The sequence below is a fragment of the Biomphalaria glabrata genome, chromosome 6, assembly GCF_947242115.1.
Source record: "Biomphalaria glabrata chromosome 6, xgBioGlab47.1, whole genome shotgun sequence".
NCBI lineage: Eukaryota > Metazoa > Mollusca > Gastropoda > Planorbidae > Biomphalaria > Biomphalaria glabrata.
In genome coordinates this window covers 13,068,999-13,096,762 of record NC_074716.1, presented here as the reverse complement: position 1 = coordinate 13,096,762, position 27,764 = coordinate 13,068,999, and the positions used below count along the sequence as shown (strand labels likewise).

The 27,764-nt window shown below is 33.9% G+C and overlaps 1 protein-coding gene across 14 annotated transcripts; it reads left to right on the top strand.

The window, feature by feature from the left end:
- Positions 1-24,503, top strand: LOC106052140 (centrosomal protein 43-like). Of its 14 annotated transcripts, none has more exons than XM_056034151.1 (17): positions 1-72; positions 1,001-1,161; positions 2,863-2,916; positions 7,807-7,861; positions 8,010-8,098; positions 8,208-8,363; positions 13,527-13,583; positions 13,771-13,903; positions 14,148-14,171; positions 14,375-14,490; positions 14,657-14,880; positions 16,796-16,879; positions 18,032-18,192; positions 18,891-18,968; positions 19,122-19,164; positions 19,975-20,110; positions 22,064-24,503. In XM_056034151.1, the coding sequence occupies exons 2-17, from the start codon at positions 1,081-1,083 to the stop codon at positions 22,142-22,144; spliced, it is 1,572 nt and encodes a 523-aa protein (XP_055890126.1). In that variant the 5' UTR covers positions 1-72; positions 1,001-1,080; the 3' UTR covers positions 22,145-24,503. The 14 variants fall into 14 exon arrangements, with proteins under 14 accessions (XP_055890126.1, XP_055890119.1, XP_055890127.1 ...); XM_056034144.1 differs by having other exon boundaries at positions 8-72; positions 971-1,161; XM_056034152.1 differs by having other exon boundaries at positions 8-130; positions 971-1,161; positions 14,660-14,880.
- Positions 24,504-27,764: the final 3,261 nt, after the last annotated feature.

Genomic DNA, 27,764 nt, shown 5'->3' with positions numbered 1-27,764 from the left:
CGCATGCGTTTGGACATGTTTTCATTTGCGACAAAATGGCGGAGTAACTGCAACATGGAACATGTTTATGATGTATCATGCCTCATGTTATTTTCTCTTAGACCAATCTGACACTATGTTTCATTTATTAGTAATCTAGTAAACTTTAAATTAATAATAAATATCTACTATCTAATATTATCTATATAATTAGAATATCTAGAGTAGACTCTACTAAGACTCTAGTACTTTACATGATGTACAATCAAATCATAATCATCATCATGATAATCTAATGAACAGTGACTAACAGTAGTAACAGTCTAGAATCTTAGGTCTTAGTAACTTAGTATTCTTAGATTGTTAGATATACAGTAGTAACAGTACAGTCAACAGTGACTGAGTGAGTCTACTCTCAGTAACTCTGTCCCAGTGTCTGTCACACTCATAGACTGTCTTTTCTTAGTTCTATACTATACAACTAAACTATACTAACTAATATTACTAATAACTATACCTATACCGTATATAGAGTATATACGTCTATCTATTATAGTCACACCATTATTATCTATTATGATTATGATATGGTCTACTATACTCTACTACCTCTGGCTCTAGTAGTAGTAGATCTAGATGTCTACTCTAGTACTTAGACTTAGTCCTTAGTATTAGAAGTAGAGTCTCACTGATAGTCTGGGATGATGATCATTTAAAATTTAAATCTAAGTTTAAAAACTCTTAGTTGAATAGGATTATTATTAATATTATACTATACTCTATACACTACAGACTACACTCTACTCTACAATAGATCTCTATAAAACTAGATTTTACTAGATCTATAATCTGTAATATACAGCAGTCCTGAGCCAACAACAGTTTCAGCTTCATACTTAATCTCTAGATTCTAGATCTAGCAAGAATCTAGGACTAGATTCTAGATCTAATTATTCCAAAAATAATTACTAAATTAAAGACTAATCTACAGTGTACACCACTGCACTGACATTAATTTAAGTATTGGGACCAAGTCTACACAAGCTACACGACTGGTGACGTTACAGTGATATTATTAATTGAATAATTCTGCTGAAAAAAATGTCTGCGGACGAAGACACAGAGCTTAGGGATCTTGTTGCTCAAACTTTGGAAGCTAATGGAACATTAGGAAAATTACGGGTAGGTTGTAGTTGTAGATCTAGATTGATTAGACACAGATCTAGAATTCTATATCTATATTAAACTGAGAGTCTAGAGTACTCTAGAGTTAGGTTAGAAGTGTAGTCGAGAGGCTAAGTGCGCTTGAACTTGGCTTGGCTTGGATACCTATGAAGGGGGCTCGAGGTTCGACACCCTACTCTGGCAGAGTTGTGTTTACTGAGCGCCTAAAGGCAGCACGGAAAAACCTTCTCCTAGATACCCCCTCCTCCCCACTGGTCCACAACTGAGATTGGACCAAAGCTCTCTGAGTATGCTATAAGCATGAAAGTAGCGCTATATAAAAGCCATAATTTATTTAGGTATTTTGATAAAAATTTTGAAAACTTAGACCTATATTTTTAAAAAGAACTTGAAAAAATGATTTCCTACTGCACAAATTTATCCTTGTATAACAAGTAGTAGTCTAGAGTGGAGTGATTCATTTTTTAAGTAGTAGTCTAGAGTGGAGTGATTCATTTTTAAGTAGTAGTCTAGAGTGGAGTGATTCATTTTTAAGTAGTAGTCTAGAGTGGAGTGATTCATTTTTAAGTAGTAGTCTAGAGTGGAGTGATTCATTTTTAAGTAGTAGTCTAGAGTGGAGTGATTCATTTTTAAGTAGTAGTCTAGAGTGGAGTGATTCATTTTTAAGTAGTAGTCTAGAGTGGAGTGATTCATTTTTAAGTAGTAGTCTAGAGTGGAGTGATTCATTTTTAAGTAGTAGTAGTCTAGTGGATTCATTTTTTTAGGTTGAAAAATTTACTATTGAAAAAGGATTGAAATGTTCCAACTAGCACTTTTGTGCATTGTAAGCAGAATGGACTTGCTTGGTTGATGCAACTATCACATACACTATCAACACAATTAACATCAGTTTTGAGTTCATTGCATTCTTTAAATTAGTATTAGTGTTTTTTCCTGTGCACTAGAGGAAATTTTGTGGGAAAAAAGGTCACAGTTTTAGGGAATCACTGCAAAACATATTTGTCTGAAAGGGATATATTGAAGTTCCCTTATTACCATCTTCAATCTATATTTTTTAGCACAAACTATCCATTTGATCTCAGATGCATGCTTTGCAGTCTTTGTAGAAGTATCAGAGGTCTCCCCCCTGGGAAGTGCTTCAAAGACCATCTGTTTTCATATGAATAGCTGAGTGAAGAGACACGGTTGAATTTACGTTGATTGAAGTGTAATGCCTTCAAACTCAATCACACAAACATGGATATTGGTAGTATTCTGACTATTATCTACGGATATATATATATTTATATATATATATTTGAGGTAAAATATTTTAAATGCATTTCATTTTGCTGCATAGACAGCTTGTATTGTGAACTAGTGAGTTACAAGGTGCTGGTTTGAGTAAGCCTAATAGTATCATCTTTATTTACATTTTGTTTTGATCCTGTGTGTCTGTGCATTAAGTCAAGAGTACTGACCTTGCCCTATCTGACTTCAACTTGTTTGGTTCACTCAAAGAGCCATTAGTGGGCCATAGATTTACTTCAGATGTGAAAGAAGTGGTGCCCACAGCTCAACTAGAAACACTTTTTTTATAAGGGCTATTGTTTGCAATGTTAGTTCAAATAAGAACCCTCTTGTAGAGTGCCAGCTTATAGTACAAAAAGATTCCATTTGTTTTAATTCTATTTTTTTTTTTTAAATTTTTACTTGCAGGCTCAACTGAGAGCAAGTGTCTTTTTAGCACTTGAAGATCAAGAAAATGGACAGGTACACAAACTAAAGAATTAACATCTTTCACAAGTTGTTAGGGGTTGTCGGCTTAACTTAACACAGTTTTTACTTACTTAAACAGCTATCGGATACGCATTGAGAGTTTGGTTGCTATAGGAATGTCCTAAAATTTAGAGTAAAAGATTTTGTCAATACTCACGCTGAGATCTTAAGTTTCAATTTTTCACTTGGCTTCCACTTCTAAAGTATTGTTATGACCCTATTGGCGGCGCAAAAGGGTTAACTATAGGCTCAGCTGACACACACGTGAATCATTCAGGTCAGTGGGGCCATGGACAAGGGACAGTAGTACGAATACACGATTACACGCAAATATGACCAATGTTATGGTCATGTGATTGAAAGCCTGCGTGTACGAGAGACAGTGTGTAGGAAAGCGGCAGTTCAAGACCGGAGAGCGTCGAGACCGGGACTGTTAGTCGGCTATGAAGTCGGTCCTGGTTGAGTCCTCAGGCGTTGATGTACAAGTCCAGAAAGAGAGACAGTAGAGTTTTGTACGGTGATGTACATAGTGACATTTTAGTTGTTGATGTGTTTGATGCCAATTGTCTAGTATTGGCTGTCTTCTACTTATTCACTCTTTATTAAAGTACCAGATTATGTGGAGCTCTTGTTGTCAAGTTCTTGATGTGTTGATGTATTGTGTTGAGTTTTAGCAGTGTTTACAGAAGGCCTGATGATTAGGAGAGAGAATCGTAACACTGGCGTCAAGAAGTGGGATCGGATCTACTATGGCTCGTCTGAAACTGCTGAACGAACTGGAATTGAAAGAACTGAGGCGAGAACTCCGTGATCAAGGGCTGAAGGCAATCGGAAAGAAAGAAACCTTGCAAGCACGTCTCCGAGATGAACTAACTGAAGAAGGTGAAGATCCAGACACCTACCTGTTCGAGTTAGAACCCGATGTAGTGCAGCTGCTGATCACCTTTCAACAACAGATGTTGGCTGACTTTCAGAATGTGTGGAATGGTGATTTACAGAAAGATACCTGTACCAGAGTAGACCAGATGTACACTTCAGTGAAAGAAGTGATGAGCCCCGAGCTGAACGCTTTGAACGAGGTGGTAGAAACCCCGTGCTACGAAATACTCACATACGACGGCCATGCTAGTGAAGATGGTGCTTCCTGTGACTCTGATAGCAAGCCGTACGAAAGTAGCTCCCATGAGAAGAAATGTGATGATTGCTGCGATGTCCTCAGCGAGTACAAACCTGATGAAGCTGTTAAAGAACATTTGCATGATGAAAGCTACCGGCGAGGTTTGAAACCTGCAGATGTCTGTCTAGAGGTCAAGACCAACGAGATAATCCCTGGTGATGATTATGAACACCCATCGAAACCTGATGACGCAGCAGAGATCCCCATGCAAGTAGAAAGTAATCGAAAAGGTCTCAACCCAACAGACGATTGGTCCGCTGCTGAGACTAGTCGAATGAAGCCTGATGCCGAAGGAGAGGGACTTTTGCGTGTGGAGAGTTACCAACCTGCCCCACAAGCATGTCCTCCATACAAGTGTGAAGAGGATGACCTGTCCCATAATGTCCCCTCCAGTGAACCGGAAACCCATCCCAAAAGTCCTCTTCGAGAAAGCCATTTGAAACCACCTGTTAGGCCATTGATTTTGGTGACACCGGCCCTGGCATCCAATCCCTCCCCATGTGTAAAATGGCTGCCCGCAGTACAGAATGACAGAAGGCGACGTTTGGTGATGCAACCACGACGTCATTGCAACAAGATGAAGATCGACTGGAGGAGAAGAAAGCGACGTTGGCTGCGTTCGAGGATGGCAATGCGACCACGATGTCAGTGCAACCAGGTGAAGGTCAACTGGCAGAGAAGACGAAAGCGACAGTTGCTGAATTCAACGTGGATGGCCTCGTCTAGCTCAAGAGGCAAGCCCACTGTCACCCCCACCGATCGACCCCCACCTGCAGTGATGAAACTACACATCCCATGTCATGAGATTGATGCTGTCCGGGACGGACAGATCTAAGGAGGGGACAGTGTTGTAAACCTGGTGGCGACACAGATGGGGGTAGTGCTGTGTGTGTTTTGGCCTACTCAAATCGCCCCAGTCCAGCGCAGGACGATCGGTCAACTGTGACCAGTGACAGTACACGCCAGTTCGGCAACGACCTGGGTGTAAATATTACGCACGCAAGTCACGGCGATTGTGATCATTCTGAGTGGTCAAAAACGTTCCATCCGATTCTAGAAGGCCAATAGAGACTATATAAGAGCGAGTGTGTCAGAAAGACGGGACTTCACGTTACCTCGCAATGTGACCAGACGAGGCGAAGTTAGAGACAGACGGTGTGTGAAGTCAGGCGGAGCAAGGCTTGGTTTTGGACAGTTAGTGTGATGTTGTTGCCAACTGTAAAGTATTTGTAATGTATTTGAAATTAAATTGACTGATACTTTGGAGCCCTGAGTTGTGAGGTTCTTTGAGTTCGTTGAGTCGTGTGGTGCAGTTTGAAGAGAGCCTGGATAGTAGGAGAGATACGTAACACTGGTGTCTTGAAGTGGGATTTCCTATGGCTTCTGTAAAACTGCTAGATGAACTGAATCTGAAAGAACTGAAACAAGAGCTGAAATGGCGAGGACTGAAGTACTACGAAAGGAACAACGAAACTCTTAAAGAACATCTCCGGCAAGCCCTAGTGGATGAAGAGGAAGATCCGAACACGTTCCTCTTTGAACTCGAACCTGATGTGGTAGAGCTCTTGATCACCTTTCAAGAGCAGATGTTGGCTGGCTTTCAGAATGTGATCAAGGGTGACTCGCAGAAAGAAACAAGAGAAGAGACCGAGACCAATAGTTCAACCAACGCTTTTGCTACAGACGTCCATGACGTGAGTGCCTCCATCAGCCAGATAGAACAAGACAACGTCGTGTCTTACCTCAAGCCTGTAGCTGAGGACATTAAAGACATCTGTCAATCTCTCAGTGCTGATGAGAGGAACTCGAATCCTGATGGCTGCACCCAGATGTTTGGCAAGAACTTTGTGTGTCGAGCTTTGCAGGGAGAACGCCAACTCCAAGGAACCCATCGGCAAGGTCTGCACCCAACAGACGTTTGTCCAGCTGACGAGACCATAGTGAGAAGCCCTGGTGATGGTCAAGTAAGTGAACCGGAGCCTGATGCTGAAAATGAGGGTCCTTCGCAAGTGGAGTGCTGCCAACTTGCTCCACTAGTTTGCCCTCCGGACAATCCTGAAGATGATGTGTGCCACTATTTCCCCTCCTGTGGACCTGATACCCATTCCCAAAACCCGTCTCTGAAAGCCCTATGAAACAACCTGATAGGCCAACGATCTTGGTGACCCCAGTCCTGACATCCTATCCCTCCCCATGTGCTGGCTGGCTCCGTTCCGTAGTGGATGGCAGAAGAGGGAAACGTTTGCTGGAGATGCAACCACGACGTCGGTGCAACGAGATGAAGGTCGACTGGAGGAGACGAATGCGACGTTTGCCGAGTTCAACATGCGTGGCGATGCAACCACGATGTCAGTGCAACCAGGTAAAGGTCAACTGGAGCAGAAGGAGAAAGAGACATACGCAGACTACAGCACAGATGGCTTCATCGAGATGGCAATATAAGCCCATTGTCGCCCCCACCGATAGACCTCCTCCTGCGTCGATTCACCTCCACTGCCCATGTCGTGTGATAGATTTTTGTCCGGGACGGACAAATCTGAGAAGGGGGCAGTGTTATGACCCTATTGGCGGCGCAAAAGGGTTAACTATAGGCTCAGCTGACACACACGTGAATCATTCAGGTCAGTGGGGCCATGGACAAGGGACAGTAGTACGAATACACGATTACACGCAAATATGACCAATGTTATGGTCATGTGATTGAAAGCCTGCGTGTACGAGAGACAGTGTGTAGGAAAGCGGCAGTTCAAGACCGGAGAGCGTCGAGACCGGGACTGTTAGTCGGCTATGAAGTCGGTCCTGGTTGAGTCCTCAGGCGTTGATGTACAAGTCCAGAAAGAGAGACAGTAGAGTTTTGTACGGTGATGTACATAGTGACATTTTAGTTGTTGATGTGTTTGATGCCAATTGTCTAGTATTGGCTGTCTTCTACTTATTCACTCTTTATTAAAGTACCAGATTATGTGGAGCTCTTGTTGTCAAGTTCTTGATGTGTTGATGTATTGTGTTGAGTTTTAGCAGTGTTTACAGAAGGCCTGATGATTAGGAGAGAGAATCGTAACAGTATGCTTACATTTGAATAGACACTTCTTCTTAATATTAAAACTTGTTATTTAGTGTTATAACTTCATCTGCTCAATGATCATGTCCATTCTGATCTGAATACTTGAAGTAAAATTAAACATCTGATGGCGGCGCGGTGGCTGAGCGGTAAAGCGCTTGACTTCCGAACCAAAGGTCCTGGGTTCGAATCCTGATGAAGACTGGGATTTTCATCTAGGGATCTTTGGGCGCCTCTGAGTCCACCCAGCTCTGGGTACCTGACATTAGTTAGGGGAAAAGTAAAGGCGGTTGGTCCTTGTGCTGGCCACATGACACCCTCGTTAACCGTAGGCCACAGAAATAGATGAACTTTACATCATCTGCCCTATAGACCACAAGGTCTGAAAGGGGAACTTTACTTTAAACATCTGATGAAATGGGGGATCATCTATGTTGCCAACAAAATGTCTACTCAGCCCTTCAAAACTGTTGCCCGCAGGAAGTCTGCATGTAAGAGAAAAAAAAATGTTTGATCCATCCACAACATGCATATCTGGAATTTAGAAGGCTCCCTGTCTGAAAATAGTTGTAATAACAAACAATTTCTTTAACCTCAAAATCGAAGGAAAAAAAACAACTAAATAATTTTTCTTCTTTTGTTTCAGAGTAAAACACCATTCCTAAGCAAAGAATTAAAAAGTTTTTTGTCAACAAAAGATGGTAACTTTTAATTGTAGCTTGATGACTGAGATGTGATTTTTTTTCCATAACTCTTTAAAGAAAACTTTTCATTAAAGAAGTTTACAAAAAAAGTAATTGAAAATGTTATAATTGAATTTAATAAAAGAGTCAATTTTTCTATTGGCAGGAAAGTTAACAGCATATTTGGTGCAGGAATTTTTGGAATTTTTTAATCTTGAATTTACATTGGCAGTGTTTAAGCCTGAAACAGGGTTGGTAAGTTTGTTAAGAATTTAGTTAAAACATTTTGTAAATAGTTGAATTGATTTTAAATGCTTTAATTTGAGGAATGTAATTCACATATTTTAAATGTTTCCATGCACAGAATGAAGGAATGAAACGATCAGAAGTTTTGAAATCTTTAGGTGGTGAAGGAACTAACATCTCCAGCAACTTGCCAATCATCACTTCTTTACTTCAGAATGTAAATAAATCAAAGAGTACAAACTTTGGCTCAGGAGATGCTGTCTATATTTCTAAGGTAAACAACAATCTTTTTTTTTTTGACAGTCAGTAATGTAGTCATGTTTCTTTTAGAGAATAGCTTTAGAAAATAGTTCAATGTCTTTTCTAACTAGTTTACTGGAGACAGTTAAATGTCTTTTCTAACTAGTTTACTGAAGAAAGTTAAATGTCTTTTCTAACTAGTTTACTGAAGAAAGTTAAATGTCTTTTCTAACTAGTTTACTGAAGAAAAATAAATGTCTTTTCTAACTAGTTTACTGAAGAATGTTAAATGCCTTTTCTAACTAGTTTACTGAAGAAAAATAAATGTCTTTTCTAACTAGTTTACTGAAGAAAAATAAATGTCTTTTCTAACTAGTTTACTGAAGAAAAATAAATGCCTTTTCTAACTAGTTTACTGAAGAAAAATAAATGTCTTTTCTAACTAGTTTACTGGAGACAGTTAAATGTCTTTTCTAACTAGTTTACTGAAGAAAAATAAATGTCTTTTCTAACTAGTTTACTGAAGAAAAATAAATGTCTTTTCTAACTAGTTTACTGAAGAAAAATAAATGTCTTTTCTAACTAGTTTACTGGAGAATGTTAAATGTCTTTTCTAACTAGTTTACTGAAGAAAAATAAATGTCTTTTCTAACTAGTTTACTGAAGAATGTTAAATGTCTTTTCTAACTAGTTTACTGGAGACAGTTAAATGTCTTTTCTAACTAGTTTACTGAAGAAAAATAAATGTCTTTTCTAACTAGTTTACTGAAGAAAAATAAATGTCTTTTCTAACTAGTTTACTGGAGACAGTTAAATGTCTTTTCTAACTAGTTTACTGGAGACAGTTAAATGTCTTTTCTAACTAGTTTACTGAAGAAAAATAAATGTCTTTTCTAACTAGTTTACTGAAGAAAAATAAATGTCTTTTCTAACTAGTTTACTGGAGAATGTTAAATGTCTTTTCTAACTAGTTTACTGGAGACAGTTAAATGTCTTTTCTAACCAGTTTACTGGAGAAAGTTAAATGCCTTTTCTAACTAGTTTACTGGAGACAGTTAAATGTCTTTTCCAACTAGTTTACTGAAGAAAAATAAATGCCTTTTCTAACTAGTTTACTGGAGACAGTTAAATGTCTTTTCTAACTAGTTTACTGGAGACAGTTAAATGTCTTTTCTAACTAGTTTACTGGAGACAGTTAAATTTCTTTTCTAACCAGTTTACTGAAGAAAAATAAATGTCTTTTCTAACTAGTTTACTGAAGAAAAATATAAAAATATGTCTTTTCTAACCAGTTTACTGGAGAAAGTTAAATGTCTTTTCTAACTAGTTTACTGAAGAAAAATAAATGTCTTTTCTAACCAGTTTACTGAAGAATGTTAAATGCCTTTTCTAACTAATTTACTGAAGAAAGTTAAATGTCTTTTCTAACCAGTTTAGTGAAGAAAGTTAAATGCCTTTTCTAACTAGTTTACTGAAGAAAAATAAATGTCTTTTCTAACTAGTTTACTGAAGAAAAATAAATGTCTTTTCTAACTAGTTTACTGAAGAATGTTAAATGTCTTTTCTAACTAGTTTACTGGAGACAGTTAAATGTCTTTTCTAACCAGTTTACTGGAGAAAGTTAAATGCCTTTTCTAACTAGTTTACTGGAGACAGTTAAATGTCTTTTCCAACTAGTTTACTGAAGAAAAATATATGCCTTTTCTAACTAGTTTACTGGAGACAGTTAAATGTCTTTTCTAACTAGTTTACTGGAGACAGTTAAATGTCTTTTCTAACTAGTTTACTGGAGACAGTTAAATTTCTTTTCTAACCAGTTTACTGAAGAAAAATAAATGTCTTTTCTAACTAGTTTACTGAAGAAAAATATAAAAATATGTCTTTTCTAACCAGTTTACTGGAGAAAGTTAAATGTCTTTTCTAACTAGTTTACTGAAGAAAAATAAATGTCTTTTCTAACCAGTTTACTGAAGAATGTTAAATGCCTTTTCTAACTAGTTTACTGAAGAAAGTTAAATGTCTTTTCTAACCAGTTTAGTGAAGAAAGTTAAATGCCTTTTCTAACTAGTTTACTGAAGAAAAATAAATGTCTTTTCTAACTAGTTTACTGAAGAAAAGTAAATGTCTTTTCTAACTAGTTTACTGGAGACAGTTAAATGTCTTTTCTAACTAGTTTACTGGAGACAGTTAAATGTCTTTTCTAACCAGTTTACTGAAGAAAAATAAATGTCTTTTCTAACTAGTTTACTGGAGACAGTCAAATGTCTTTTCCAACTAGTTTACTGAAGAAAAATAAATGTCTTTTCTAACTAGTTTACTGGAGACAGTTAAATGTCTTTTCTAACTAGTTTACTGGAGACAGTTAAATGTCTTTTCTAACTAGTTTACTGGAGACAGTTAAATGTCTTTTCTAACCAGTTTACTGAAGAAAAATAAATGTCTTTTCTAACCAGTGTACTGAAGAAAGTTAAATGTCTTTTCTAACAAGTTTACTGAAGAAAGTTAAATGCCTTTTCTAACTAGTTTACTGAAGAAAAATAAATGTCTTTTCTAACTAGTTTACTGGAGAATGTTAAATGTCTTTTCTAACTAGTTTACTGGAGACAGTTAAATGTCTTTTCTAACCAGTTTACTGGAGAAAGTTAAATGCCTTTTCTAACTAGTTTACTGGAGACAGTTAAATGTCTTTTCCAACTAGTTTACTGGAGACAGTTAAATGTCTTAACTATCTAGTTTACTGAAGTCAATTTTTGATTTGAAGATTTTTTTTTCTGTCAAGTTTAGTAGAAATCACATGTAGAGGGATTGTCTTTTAAAGTAGTATTATAAAATGTAACTTTAGAAGCAGAACTTATGTTCAATATGCTGCTTTCTAACTAGTTTCCTATGAAATTAAATTTAGATTCAAATCCTATGTTTGTTTATATTGTGGCATAAAAGTTATTGGAAATATTTTAAAACTTAAAATGGGGCTTCCATTTATCTTAGACAATTTTTACTTTTTTACTGTTCACAGCCTAAATCACATAGGGTAACATTGATTTTTATTTGTTGAAAGAAATACAATAAAAAAATATTATTCCTGGATTCTATAACGTGTGATGAAACAAATAACATGGTGGTTTCTGGAGTTTGTTTATTTTTACACATTTTTTTCATTTTTATTATATATATAAAAATGAAAGAAAAGTGTGTATATATATATATATATATATATATATATATATATATATTACACATTTTTTTCATTTTTATTATATATATAAAAATGAAAGAAAAGTGTGTATATATATATATATATATATATATATATATATAGTTACATGAACACAATGGGTAAAAAACATATACTGCTAATACTTTGTCTTTAACACTGCTATTTAATATCAAAGACTGTTGCTTTCAAATTATAATTATGAAAAAACAGAAACTAATTTTTTTTAATAGATTTTTTTTATGCTTATTAATAGTTTAGGCTTTTTTAGTTTCACCCAAGTTTAAAGAAACTTATATTATTTATGAAATTTAAACTAATCAATATGGTAGTCCAAAAAAAAAAAAGATTTTGGTTAACTAAAACAATTTGTGTTTCTAGTTGAAATAAATCCCATAGAAGTGTGTGATGTGTAACTAGGTGACAAAAAACAGCTTGGATACTTAAAATTAAATTGAAATCTATATTTTAAATATGTAAACTACGCTAGTAAATACATCCTTGACATTTGATTTACTTGCTATACAGAACTCTTGGGAATCGATTGAGTTAACTGGTAAAGATACATTTAGTAGAAACACAATGTAAGAACTTTAAAAGAAAATGGATATATCTAATCTGACTTTGTACGTTTAGAAAACAGGAACTTAGAACCCTTGAAATGAATGGAACAGATAAATTATTTCTCACAACTCTTAAAGTTTCTTGAGCTTTAAAAATGGATGTGTACAATTTGTTTCCTGCTCCACTAAATGTAAGACACCCCACAGATTTCCTGTTGATTTGTTCCTTACATTCCTCTCTAAATTGGAACTCAAAAATTTTCTTAATGTTTCTTTCATCACATTTTTTTTTAACAGTGCCTTTATTGTTTTTGTCATTCAAAGGGCCTTTGAAAATCTGATTTCACATCTGTCATTATGGTACTCAATTTATGGCAACAACTACTTTTGGTTTTCTGATAGTGAATTTAAAAAAAAAAATTATTGTATGTGCATACATATTATCCATTTTTAAAACGGAAAAAATCTACAAAAACTAATATAATTTTGAAAGTTGATTATAATGATTCATAGCACCTAGCTTAAAATAGATGCAAATGAAAAGATTACCCGGGGGTAATGTACTTCCAAGTAACAATCAAGTCAATAAAGTGTCTGTTAGTGGTCGATTTGTTGTCACTGTTAACATTTGAGTTTGTATGTAATGTAATGTGTGAGTTTGTATGTAATGTAATGTGTGAGTTTGTATTGATGTAATGTGTGAGTTTGTATTGATGTAATGTGTGAGTTTGTATTGATGTAATGTGTGTTTGTAAGTGATGTAATGGATGAGTTTGTATGTGATGTAGTGTATGAGTTTGTATGTGATGTAGTGTATGAGTTTGACTAGTCTGCATAGGCTTTAAATAATCTTTTATTCCAGCCTGAAGGACATTCAGAAAACAACTGATCAAGGTCTCAACTGGAAAATTCTGTTTTTATCTAAAATGACATTTTTAAAAAATCTTGCTTTTTCAAAACCCAACCTGCTCTCTATATGGCAGTTGAGCGTGACAGATAGATTATCTGTACACATTTATCATTCATTTTAAAATTTAGTTTTATCAAGATTACCTCACTACTACTTTTTTCTGCAATGTCTGCCTCTCTTAAATACCAGTGTAACAGAATTAACGTAGTGCAGTTGGCTAACCTTCTTTTCTTTATCAGAATCTGTAAACTATAGCTAGCTAGTGTGTTGTACTTAGTAGATAAATATATCAACACAAAGAAAGTATTCACCATTTGTTTTCACAAGATATTTCAACTTTGAAAACAATTTATAATCCTTTTACAAGTTTTTAAAAATTATTTTTTTCACATTTTTATTTACTGATGCAAGTAATAATTTATCAAAGTTGAACAAAGATTTAAATTTTTCTTCTAAAAACAATTGTGAAAATTATGATATTATCATTTTTTAACTTAATTATTTCCCCAGAACCTTACTGATAAACAAATTGAAGAGGCAAAAAAGAAATTTGATTTCTATGACAAGGTAATTAAGTATTTTATTATTTAATATTAATTTAGTACTGCAAATATGTTTTGAATTGCTACAATAGTTAGGAAAACTATTAGCTCAATGTAATTTTGTAATCATGCACTTAGGTATAACTTGTGTGAAACTTCAACAATGGCTAATAATTGTATTTACTTATGTGTTTTATTTTGCCTGTCCACAGGATAGCAGTGGTGCTATTGATAAAGAAGAGCTTAGAGACCTTTTTATGGACATGTTTCCCAACTTTCATCGGAACATGTTGGATCGCTATGTGAATGATGAGTTTGCTGCTGCAGACAAAGACTTTAATAGCTGTAAGCTATGAATAAATATATATATATAGGAATGTATTATTTAAAAATAATGTAATAATAGCTTTCAGATTTAATCTCATCTTGGGACTGTATAAAGATAAATTGATGTACAACAAATGAATAATTTGTGCCCTATGTTACATATATTCAAAAATAATTCAGTCTTTTAAGTATGATTGTACTATTTATTTTTGTTAAATTTTTTATAAAATAAAGAAATTTTTGTTTTCTTTCTGTTTTTAAGCCATCTATACTTTAACACCAAAAGGTATAATTTTTTTTTCTGCATGAATGACATTGCAAGTTTGTTCTGCATTGACTCTTTGCATTAAGCATATCTTCATTGCACCATGTCTTTAATACATTTCTCCATCCAAAAGATATATTAGCTATTTATGGCTGCATCTAGCTAAGTCTATATTAGAAATGATGGCATTTTTTATTATTTTAAAAAAACCTCTCCTTCCACAGCCATTGATTTTGATGAGTTTCTAGATATGTACAAACGTTTGTTCCTTCTTTGTCGGACGGTTGTCTCAGATGATGTGGGTGAACTTGTATCTCCTACTCACAAACCTGCGTCAAAGGTTCAGTAGATAAATTATTATGTCATACAATTTGAAATAAGGTTCTATTTATCTAAGAAATTTGCTGCATAGAGCCATAACATATAACTTTTTTCAACTTGTAATCACTTGAATCTCCATAATTGCTTTCCAAGTTTGTCTCATAACTGGCAATTTCTTGATGTAGCAGACGTCACCTCAGCATCAAGTGAATCAGGTCAAACAGCAGTCTAAAAAACCCAGCTCTTCCCCACCATCATCTGCCAAACCTGACCAAGTGAATGGCTCTTCCATTCAAGGAAACAAAACCACGGGTAAATTCACAACTGCAGGTTATGGTAGTGACCTGGAGGAAGATCCTTTCTTTGATGACCAACCTGTTGCATCAGTCAGCTATAATACTCTTTCAAGGTGAGACCCTTCTATTGATTTTATTTAAATTTGATTCTTCTTTATGAATATTTGATCAATACTGAACATTCTCAATTATTCAGCATTTCATCTGTTTAACACATTTAAATGAAAATGAACTAATTAAATTTACGTTCATGGATTTAATAAAAAAAAAAAGAAATAAAATGGTAGCTTTCTTTCAACAAATTATATGTAGCAGACGTGAAGGACATTGTTTTAAATTGTATTGACTGCATTGTTAGCACCACTCAATATAAATCCTAAAGTTTGATCCTTGATATGAACTAACAAAATTGTTTGGATGTAAACTGGAGTATGGAACTTGACTATAATACATTAACACTAAGTATTATGATTTGAGGTTTTATATATGTGGACAAAATACTGAATGATATTAAAACTTGAACATGAAGAAGAAATAAAAGCAGCATTGCATTGACACATTTATTTCTCATACAAAATATATTCCAGTTACTTGTACTTGAGCCATTAATAAAGTAAAAAGAAACAAATTTATACATTTTTATAGATTTAATTACACTGTTTCATTGCACTTAATGCAAATTTTAAGATACATAGATGTTTTCTGTTCTCAAGATTTGTAGTTCAATTTTGTATGTGTGTGTGTGTCATTAAAGACAGTCAGATCTTATTTAGTCATAAATAATTATAACTTTGTTGAAGTCATAGCTACACATCCTATCTTTAATGCAAACCATAAAGTTTCACTTGTAAATGGTTCATACACCAGATAGATACAAAAAATTTGTCTGTTTCAATTTATCTAGATTTGGCTGTTTAGGTTTAATTAAAAATCATTTTAATGTTGTTGTTTTTTTATTGCTCTGTCAGTCTGTTTTTATTTTTTTAGTATTTTTTTTTTTATATTTCTCATGCAGTAATTTAAAACTAACCAAAAGAAATTCCTTTTTTTTTTTAACCAAAGCCATTTTATATGAAATGAAAAGTATGTTGCTTTAAAATATCTCTATTTGGAGAACAGCATATATATTGATGTCTGGAGAGAGTACATAATGAGAACCTATTTCAAAGATTTAACCATAATGTAGTAAAAAAAAATAATTTTCTTAAACAAGAGATCTCTATCACATATATGAACATTCAATTTTTGTTATTATATCTTAAGTATGTAGCTTCATCACTACTGTTGACTTTAGGGAAATAATATTTTCCATATTTTAAAATCAATGTTTGTGTTGTAAACTTTTTATTTTTTTATTTTGGTAACTTTTCAGTTTTGTTACTGAGAGGTCAAGGTCTACTTTCTTAAGGTTTCCCTCCTTCTTTATTTTGTGTGTGGGTGTTGACATCAGTTTTTGTTTGTTTCATTTTTTTTTTTTTGTGTTGGCTCATTTTAGAATGTTCTGTTCTAAACATGGCACCTAATGGCATAGATTGGCTTGTCACTTGTCACTGGTCTTTCTTCGTTGGTGTTTGAAACTCTATCTCACCTGATTGCAGCATGTAATGGATTGATTGGTGAAAATTGCAGTAGCATGTGCTGAAAGTAAAAACATCAACACTCACTTACAAACATACATTCTTTTGCATGGAAACTTTGAAAAATATATTTTAGATAAATACATGACTGACACATCACTGACTCAGTCTAGTCTTGTAGCATCTGGCTCATGAGAAAAAAGATTTTATAATTCCTCACCTTCAATATAAGTTTTCTTTTCTGAGTTCCAATACAAATGAATACTAATATTATTTTTTTGTTTCTGAAATTCTGGCATTTAGATTTTAGTTTTAAAAGAAAACCTTGCAGTGATAACAAAATATTAGAATACACAGTTTAGTTTAAACATTGGTTTTGGTGATTCATTCACCATTTTCTGTTGACCTCATTGTTTTATTGACATATTTTTACCTTTACTCACAATGGAAGTGTGCCTATCACCAGTGTGAGTTCAACAACCCAGAAAGCTAGTCCTTATGAACCACCCCATATAACAACATTACAAAAAAAGAGGTAATCAAAATTTGCTGTGACCCTGTTCTTCAGCCCAGTGTTTAAATCTATATATATGTATTTTTTTTTTTCAATCATTAATTTGACTTTAAATTATCTTTTTCTATCAGAGTTGTCTTAAAGCATTTCATTATTATTTATTGATTTGTTTAAATTCTTAAAAAAAAAAAAGTTTTGAAACAAGTTGAATAATCATAGTACATTAAAACTGTTTTTATTCATAAGGAATTAATATTGATAATATGAAAAAAAATCTAAATAAACTATTTTGAACTCTTTGAAGCTACTAAACATCAATTAAGGTTTTATGAGATCTACATATAAGGGCAATAACTTTCACTTACTGTTCCATTATTCTTTTCAAACAAGCATCCTCTTAAAATTTATTTCATCATTTATTTGAATATATTTACCTTGATTTCTTTAGTTGAAATTAATTAGTCTGTCAAATAGTTGCTTGACTTTTTAAAAATCTCTTGTTGCATTTAATGTTTGAATTATATTGACTTGCATTTATTATATCAAATCGAATAGCCCACTCATATAAAGGCATTATTTGTGTTTTCTGCATACTACTTATCTAATGAACCTAAACTTAAGGGATATAGTGCACATGTTCGAGTGGCTCATTCACTAATGTTGCTTGTAGTACAGTCTTAATGATACGGTCCAAATGTCCACGGTTAGAACTTCTTAAATAAAATTATTATATTTCTGGTATATGTATTTCTGTTCACTTGGACCTCTACATTTATTTTGTAACACTCTTAAACTTCACATAAAATAGAAAGAAAATGTTTATGAAATGTTTATTACATTTTTTTTGCTATGCATTTATTTGCTTAACTTTTGACTGTGAATAATTATTCTATTTATATTTCATTTAGGTTTTGCTCTTCTCTTCAATACTGAAATTTTGTTATATCACATAATGATTTGAATTTCTTAGTAACAATTTTTTTCCTCCAAAATGTAGTATATTTATGAGCATTAGATTTAAGATAGAAATACATATATAAAAAAAAAACTTTTCTTTGTTCTTTTAACTTATACAAAAAATCCTAAATATGTTTTAAAAATTAAAATGGAGAAAAAGAAAGAAAAATTTAAAAAGATTTTCATATAAGTTTTTAAGATTTCTTTTTCCTTCAGTGAACTTGAAAAAAATCGTGACTTGCACATAGAAGCCATAGTGACGGAGGAAAAGATTAAAGATAAAAGTAAAAAAGTTGGCAGTGGTTTGACTTCTTTAGATGATCTTCCCTCTCTTAATTCTGGACGAGGTGGAGGTGTGCTAAAGTCTCCTGAAAATGGTAAGTATTGCCTTTTAAACATTGTAGGACAGTTTTATCAGGTTCTGTATATAAGATCTTCTTAGGAAGGTTAGTTATCAAGTTGTCCAAATTGGGTATAGTCGAATCCCTTTTTCTGAACACTTTGAATACTCTTATTGAATTTCATATTCAAATGTGCAGCATGTCATATAACTGGTTAGAGAGCTGAAGATAAAGACATTTTCTTTAAATATCTTTATTATATAGAAGATTTGTATCATAATCATATAATTGAGGGTTGGTTAGCTGCAAAAAATATTAGATTAATGAGAGTCTTAAGGTCGCTTGTTGAATGAAATAGTTTTTCAACCATTTTTACTGTTAAAATTTTTTTTACTCTTTTAGGCTTGTTTAAAGCTCTTTTATTTTTTGAATTTTTTGTCAAGAGTATATACTGATCTTTGGGGGCAGATAGTCAAATGTAAAGGTCATCTGTTTCTCTGTCCAACAACTAATGCAGGTGTTTTGTGGCCAGCACAATGACCAACTGCCTTTACTTTCCCCAACTTAAGTCTGGTAATCATTAGAGTTGGGTGGATTCAGGGACATCCTAAATATCCTTAAATTAAAAATTCCAAGATTTGAACCTGGGACCTCTGGGTTCAGAAGTCAAACGCTTCACCACTCAGCCACCAAGAAATAAAATAGCATTAATTAATTTTTTTAATACATATCAGAAGATTCACCACGCAATGATTCTGACATGGACAAGAATCTTCGAGAAGTTGACAAACGCCTAGAAGAATTAGGTTTAGGTGAGTATTGGTCTAAAAATATTTCTTTTTAATTTTATCATTTTATAATTTCCTGACAGTAATTTTATATGCAAGTTATTGTTTGCTGTAAAAGAAATGCAAAATAATGTTAAAGATTTTGATGTAACCATATGCTTCTATTTTACTTTTCAGATTCTCCAAATGATGAATTTGAATATGAAGATGATTTTAGCGAGTAAGTTAAACAATCAGCCAGAGTGCTTATATTCTTTTAGGCTTAGTTAGTCTACTAAGAGCAAAATTATCAAAGGGAAAAATTTTATTAGCTATTGAGAATGGGTACATTGTAAAGCTCTTTGTCTTTCTTCTAAGTATTGTTTTGTTGACCTATAAACTGTTAGCTACATTACTCAAACTTTTATATAAATCCTTGGGGTAGAGTCCTTTGACAGAAAAGGATGAAATTTGATCATTTTTACTGTAAATAGTAAGATGACGTCAACAGTATTTAATTATTCTTTGTTGTAGATCAATGAATTATGTGTTCACATCTAATATAAGAATTTTAAAATCTTATGCAACTCTAGGTTGTAATGGAAAGAAGCATAATGTATTTTTTTCATTCAAATCTTTCATTAAAACAACAGCCTTATCTGAACCAAATTTAATGATGCACACTCTTTGACCCCATAACAATCTTCCAAAAAGTTTTGAAGAAGTTAAAATTCATATTGCTTCAAAAACAAAACAAAAAATTCAGTATAATTATTTTTCCAACTTCAACATTTTTGTCAGCTTTTAACACACTGTAGGTAGTCTAGAGTTAATAAATGTTTTAATATTTTCCATGACAATAAAATACTAATTCTTGTGTTGGAGAATTATTCTTACAACTTTAACATATAAAATCTAGGTAAGTGACAACATTGCATACAGTTTGAACCAAACACATTTTTGGTCTCAATCACAAAAATATCATTCTATTCCATAATTTTGATGGGCTCAGCATTCTTCGTCTAGTTTGATGATTTCATGAATTTTGCAGTGTCAGCCAGAAAAGTCCAAGAAAAGTTGACAACAAACCAGAAAATGGTAGCATTGCTGAAGAGATTGACGATGAAGAAATAGCAGAGGATATATCGGCTGAGGCAGATGATTTGCTCAAGAGTGAAAAAAGTGGGGTAGGTAGCGGTGGTTGTCAAACTTTATTTATCAAAACCCTTGTTTAGAAATGATGTAAACCATTGGACTTTGTTTGAAACTGCTGGAAGGCTAGGAAAACGCCTCAATGGTAGCATGCGAACCTATTTCATGTTCTCCATGTCCCAGACTGACTACTGGCCCAGTTCTTATCCAGCAGTAAATAAAATCCTTTTGGAGGGATAATCCTGGGCCTTACAAATAGAAATCATCATGATCTTTCCTGATCTTGCTGGTGTGATTCAAAGGAATACTATTCGATACATTTGACAGCAACTCGTTTGTAGGAGCCATGGGGGAGAAGACTATATTTAATAAACTCAATGCATAAGAGCAGACCTGCCTACCGTTACGCAAAATGCGTATTCGTTACGCAAAATCTCCCAAAAATGACCGTCAGTAAGCAAATACGCATTGAACCCGTCGCGTTACGCTTTTCGTATCCTTTTTTCCCCACTCTCTTGACTAGCTTACGAGCGGTCACGGAGGTCACGCTAAGCCGTTTTGTTTTGTTGGCCGGGGGGGGGGAACAGAAAAGGTGGGGGAACACATTGTGTCCAGATCTATACGTTGATTGGTTCTTAAAAGCAATTAGATTTAGTCTAGAAATGAAGAACGCGAGAGTGAGGGAGTGGCGGGTCGGTACAGTCAGTTAGCTGATACACCAACGTGACTTTTTTTTTTGTAAGTTCATTAGTAGAAATTAATTATGTTGAATCACTGATTCCCGTATTCATTTGTATAGAAAAAAATATCGAAGTGCTATCGATTCAAAACACATTGAGTGACATTGTAGATATCTAGTCTAGATCTAGATCTGGATTCTAGATCTAGAATCTAGATAACTTGTTATACAGGAATAGATCTAGCTAGACATTACGACATTACGATTGATGATTACGTTATGTCATGAGTCTCTACATTACTCTACAATCTAGATCCAATTTAGTTGCAGTATGATTTAGATTGACTAGATCTAGATCGATAACATCTACTACCATCTAGTCTAGATCTAGACTAGATTAAATTCTTAGTCAGTATAGAATAGATCAAGGATGAAGGTAGGCTTACGAAAGTTTGGAGTAGACCTACGTTTGTAGCGGATTCACGGCATCGGTAACACTCTTGAGCCCAGATCTAGAGTAGATTATATTCATTATATAGACATAGATCCAATTCTAGTCTAGATATCATCTCTATTGTCGTATTGATTTAGATTGTAGATCTAATCATGACATCTAGATCTAATATTATATATATATAATATATATATATTATATATATATATATATATATATATAATTTATATATATATATATATATATATATATATATATGACAAAATAGTGGTTCGCACAAGTGTTACGCATTCTGGTGCCAAAATACGCATTTTGACCATCAGCGTTACGCATTTGGACTTTTTTTGGTAGGCAGGTCTGTAAGAGGCTTTAATTCTTTTTTTTTTTTTTTTTCTATGAGGTTGACTCTTAAAGCACCTCAATGCAGTGAATATTCAAAATCAGAAGATTACCCCTTACAAGGATTTCATCAGCTCCTATCTCCTGGTCTTAGAGACACCAGATATCTGCCTTCACCCGTCAGTTAAAGTAGTTTCACCGCCTTAATATTAAACAGCTCAAGCAGGCCAGGTGCTGAATTGGTTTTCCGAGGCTTATTGAGAGGGATGTCTCGTCAGTCAGAAGTATTTCATAAACAATGGAAGCAAGCACGTTTTAAAAACTAAATATAGAATCACACATTTTTTGAAGCAATATTTAATAGTCCGTTGATGTGACTTAATGTGTAAGTAGGACAGACCCACTGGGGCTACTAAAGTGGTTAGTTCAACTCCATTTATTATCCTATTATTTTTTTTATAGTTTTGTATGAATTGGGGCAGCAAGAGTTTGCTAAGTAATGACTTCTTCTTTCAGTTTGATGATCTAACCACAGACAGAAGTATCTCTCAGATGGATGGAGGCTTTGATTACATGGAGGACCCAGTCTTGCCCTAACTCACCATTCTTTCTTATTATCAAATAATTTATTGCCTTATTCACAGTTGTCTGCTTTGAATGACATGAACAAAAGTGTATATGGTGATGGATGTAAGACTTTCAATAAGAATACTTATGAACATAATCATTTTGTTTTGCTCATGAATTTTTTTTTTACTGAAGGGAAATATAGTGGTGGGACCCTGTAATTGTAACTTAATACATACCTACAAACATTATTATTACATTATTGAACATCCTATCATGGTTAGATTTGTTTCAACAACATCACTTCAACATGTTACATGATACTTTCCCTTAGTTTATGTTATAATTGTTACATTCCTGTTTATTCATTAGAAAGAAATGAAACTTTTTGATGTTTTTATGACCATATTTACCTCTTAATCATCAGCTTCGCTGAATAGAAATTAGGATATGATATTAGCTGTTGGTCAATTTCATTTCAATTTTTTAAAACAAATTTTATATTTTGTGTTTGATCTTCTTACTCCAGTTGTACTATGGGTCTCTTTTGTCTTGGTCATAGTACTTGGTTTTGTTCTTGTCATATTTAGATATTTACTTTCACAACAACATTAACTCTTTCTCTCCTAACTGACGATACCAACGTTGATTCGACCCCATTAAATAAATTTTGGTTTTATAAAGTTTAATTTGTGTTATATATAAAGAGCATGCATACTTAATTATATACCTTATATAACATTTCCTGATTACATACAAAAATGTTATTGAAGTTAAAACACACACAATGATCAAAATGAAAAATTCCATCAGAACTTGGAAAATAATTACGGAGAGAAAGAGTTAAGTTTTCTTTTTTTTTTTTTTAAGTTTTACCAAAATGTTGATCATAAGGCCAGGTTGGAGTTTCAAAAACTATAGCAACATTATTTTTTTTTTTGTATTTGTAAGTTTTAACCACTGGAATCAATTATGTGTGATGTTTTAATTACATTTTGAAATGTTGGCATCTTTGTTTACTTTAAAATATAATGGTTTGAAAAGTTTTCAAAAAAAATTATTACAATATTATAATTTGTTTTGTTATGAAGTTCATTGCCATTTTGAGAAATTCCGCTGAATAAATTCATTACTTAAATATGGCCATGCAACTTATATTTGAACTCTTTAGGACAAGATAAGTGAGGTATTTTAACATCAAAATGTTAACTATCATTCTGCAAATGTTTAAATCTGACATTACATTCTGGTAACATTAGGGTTCTTATTTATCTCATTTCTAGCAGAAACATATTTGTGTAATTTTGATCATAGCAAACAATTTTCCTTTCCAATTTGTGCAATTGAAGCAGGCGTTCAACTAGTTAAGGTCAGTCATTAAAAGAAATCCTGAATTGAACAGTGTGGTTTTGAGTGTAATGAGAAATACCCAGTTCACAACACTTTAAATGTCACTGTCACCACCATTATGTATTGAAACTTTCACATTCATTTATTTGGTCTTGAGTTGTTTTTTTTTTTTTTAATATTATCTTTAATTTGAAAAATATTATTAATCAGTTGTTGTTAAAAAGAAAATTTGTATCCAGACGTATTGTCTCATGATGTCAGTTTCACCTAGTTGGTTGAACCATTGGGGCACCAAATTCGATCTGTCAACCATCCATTCCTATGTCTTTGCCTAGGATAGAATCTCTCATGATGTAAAGATTCTTTAAGTGCTAGTAATGGTCTAAACCAGTGTTGCCCTAAATACGACCCATGGGCCACAACCGGCCCGCGACGTGATTCTATCCGACCTGCGAAACGTTGGCACAAAGTGAAAATCCCCTCTACAAAAAAAAAATAAATAAAAGAAGTGAAAAAATCTTTCCCTACTTAGAGGTAAATAGATCGGTACCGATAATAAGCCAACATATTTGTCTTATAAACAGAGTATCTCTTTTTACAGAACATAACATTAAACAGCTTTATGAGACCAAAAACTAAGGCGGCATTCTTGGTTTGAGATGGATAGTTTAACTACATCTAGAGTGCAGAATCAATGAGAATATTTAACAAAATATATAATAAAAATGGTTTACTAATTCCCTTTTTTTTTTTGTTAATGTGGCCCGCGGCACGATTTGACACTTGTTTTCATTGATATATTTTTTTAAAATTTGTAACTTTGTAAACATAATAGCTGCTTATATTTAGACACTTGGATACTCCGTCCATTCAGAGTCAAGAATGTTTGTTGAATGTGTTGAATGTTTGTTGAATGTGTTGAATGTTTGTTGAATGTGTTGAATGTTTGTTAGTTGAATAAATTCCATTGATGTACAAACTAAAATATGTTTCTAAATCTAATGCTCCTATCCATAATTAAACCAATACATTACCTGACTTTTTTTGTGTTTGTTTTGTTGCAATTATGACTTTAGTAAATACTCTAAACACATTTAAATATTTGTTTATATACTTTCAAGTTAATATTGACACACTTTTAGTGGCTCAAAGAAAATGTATCTGAATATATTTTCTATCATATCTAGCATATTTAAAGTAAGTAATGTTCCCCTTTCAGACCTTGTGGTCTATAGGGCAGATGATGTAAAGGTCATCCGTTTCTGTGGCCTATGGATAACGAGAGTATCATGTGGCCAGCACAATGACCACCCTTCTTTACTTTTCCCCAACTAATATCAGGTACCCATTAGAGCTGGGTGGATTCAGAGGCACTCAAAGATCACGAAATTAAATATCCCAGTCTTCTTCAGGTTCCGGTCCCCGGTTCGGAAGCCAAGCGCTTTACCGCTCAGCCACCGCACCCCCTATCTAGCATATTTACAATATGATAAATCATTTGCTTATTTAGTTCCTGTTCTATATTCCTTGAAGATGCTGAGTAGATGATCAAGTTTGATAGCAATCTTGAAATAAACTAAATCTGGTGAGCTGACTAAATAGGAATTTACACCATTTGAAAATGATGAGTGTCTCTAAATTTGTTAAAAAAACCAGTGTTACTTGTGAATATTCATGTCCCATTATTCTCTTTGAATGTGTTCCTTTTTGTTTCCTTACTGTTTCCAATCACACTAGTGGCCTCCTTGTAGAGGTTCTGGCATTGTTTTTATTTATGTTGTACTTTTCCATTGTCATCTTGAGTGCCCCATGCCATACTCTGCTTTTTAAAAAAATTAATGGAAAAGATTCTCTTGTTGTTGGAGGTATTTCTCACAGAGTATTCTGAGGTTTAGGATTTGTTCTGTTGTGCTGCGACCTTGTCTAAAACCCGGCGCACGTTAGTAATTCTTCTTCCTCCAATGCTTACAGTACCTTCATAGTCATCGAGAGCATCTTCCATTATCCTTTTAAGGAAGATATTGAAAAGAGTTGGTGAGAGTAGGCAGCCTTGTCTTACTCCAACTGTGGTTATAAACCAGTTCACAATGTTTTTGTTCAAGTACACTGCACGAATAAGTGTTAAGAAATTTGAAATGATAGCTCAGAGGTATTTAAAACTACTGACACTTGTCATCTTTTCACCACCAAAGCTAATACCCCTTTTAAAACCTTGTTGGCTATTGGTCATAATTTGAGATTTTCTGGATTTATTTGCAACCCTATGCTGCAGGAGTCTTTGTCTATGCGCGTCACCAAGTTCTTCTGTCACTGCCAGGCCATCTATGTAATCAGCACTACAGCTATTGGACCCCACGATGACCTGCTAACTTGACAAAAAAAAGCAAACTAAAACTCTATGGCCATATTACAAGGTCATCGGGGCTTGCAAAGACCTTCTTTCAGGGAACAATATTAGGAAAGAGAAGAAGAGGCAGACAGAGAAAGCGATAGAAAGACAACATGAAAGAAGGGACGGGCCTGTCATTGAAAGAAGAATGGAGAAAGATGGTCGACAAATCTTGTGCGGTGGTCCAATAGACAAAGAGATAGGTAAATATGTGTGAAGAGATTCCAAACTGAGGATGCACTTTAAAGAGCATTGGTCTAACAGTTTAAAAAAACTTCTCACTTTATGTTCTTAGTACATTCATTTTTAATATTGTAAAGAGGCTCTGTAAGGGTAAAACCATCTATTCATTTTTGTGTTGTCTGTCACATTCAGATCTCAAAAACTATTGAAAATCTGATTTTACCATATTTTGTGGTTTGCTATGGTTAGGTACTTGACGACTCATGACGACTACCATTTATTTTTTTAATTGAATCTTTTTTTTCCCTAAAATTTATTATATCAATAGATAATAATAATAATAATCTTTATTGTCCGTATGGAAATTTGTCTTACAATTTGTGCAATACACCAAACAAAAAACATTATAACTATAACAAACCAAAATGTACATTCACACCAGACTCACTCATAATTTACTTGTGACAAAGTTTATACCAGATTGTTCTTATTTAATGATTTGATTGCCAGGGGAACAAAAGAGTGTTTGTGTCTGATTGTCTTCGCTATCGGTGTCAAGGGACTGCAGGCAAGACATGGCCTAAATTGTGCCTAAAATCAAAATCCAAATCCTATCGGTGTCTTGTATCTCTTTTGTGATGGTAAAATCACAAAATCCTGACACAAAGGGTGATTCTTTATTTCGAGGATCTTGTTAGCTTTTTTTTTTTATAGATGTTTGTCTCAAACAACTGCCCAAATGGGGTTTGTTTTTTTGCCAATGATTTTACCTGCAGCATTTAGGATTCTATAAAGTTTATTTTTATTTTTAATGCTCAGATTGCCATACCAGGCAGTGATATTGAAACTTAAAATATTGCAGATGTGAGCGTGATAAAACATAGCCAAGGCCTTTTCGCTAACATTAAACGAGGATAGTTTTCTTAGTAATCGTAACCTTTGCTGCCCTTTTTTGCTGATATAATCAGTATTTGCAGTAAAATTTAGTTTATTGTCTAGGATAGTACCAAGGTATTTAAAGGTTTGCACTATTTCAATAGTCTCTTCAGCTACAGAAACAATATCATTTTCCTTCTTTTCCCTGCGAAAATCGATTATTATTTCTTTGTTTTTTTTTTTTTACATTTAAGCGTGGTCGAGAGGCCAAGTGCGCTTGAAGGGGGCTCGAGGTTCGACACCCAACTCGGGCAGAGTTGCGTTTACTGAGCGCCTAAAGGCAGCACGGAAAACCAACTCCTAGATACCCCCCTCCCCCCACTGGTCCACAAATGAGATTGGACCAAAAGCGCGCTGAGCATGCTATAACTCTCTGACAGCAGGGCAAGAAGAGCCGCATCATCAGTGAATTTTGTGAAGGAGCAAAAAGGACTATCGGATTGAAAATCATGGGTGTACAAAATGAACCACAATGGCGATGTCACAACCCCCTGGGGCGCCCCTGTGTTAACTATGCGTGCATTTGATATAACATTGTTTACCCTAACCCTCTGAGATCTCTGGGTCAAAAATTCATAAGCCCATAGTATTATGTATGGACTAATCTTTAACGCTTTCATCTTTTCAATTAGTAAATGAAGTTGTATGGTATTAAAAGCTAATGAGAAATCAGTAAAGAACAATCTTACATTTAATAAGTGTTCGGTAAGTCCAGATGTTTGTAGACACAATTTAAAATATTTAGGATGGCATCATCTACACCTTTACCCTTTTGATAAGCAAATAGTAAAG

Excerpts from the sequence above, each read along its gene's own strand:
- LOC106052140 (XM_056034151.1), top strand. The coding sequence starts at position 1,081 with ATGTCTGCGGACGAAGACACAGAGCTTAGGGATCTTGTTGCTCAAACT. Across the intron at positions 8,099-8,207 it reads TTAAGCCTGAAACAGGGTTG|AATGAAGGAATGAAACGATC; the intron begins GTAAGTTTGTTA and ends TTCCATGCACAG. Across the intron at positions 14,491-14,656 it reads CTCACAAACCTGCGTCAAAG|CAGACGTCACCTCAGCATCA; the intron begins GTTCAGTAGATA and ends TTCTTGATGTAG.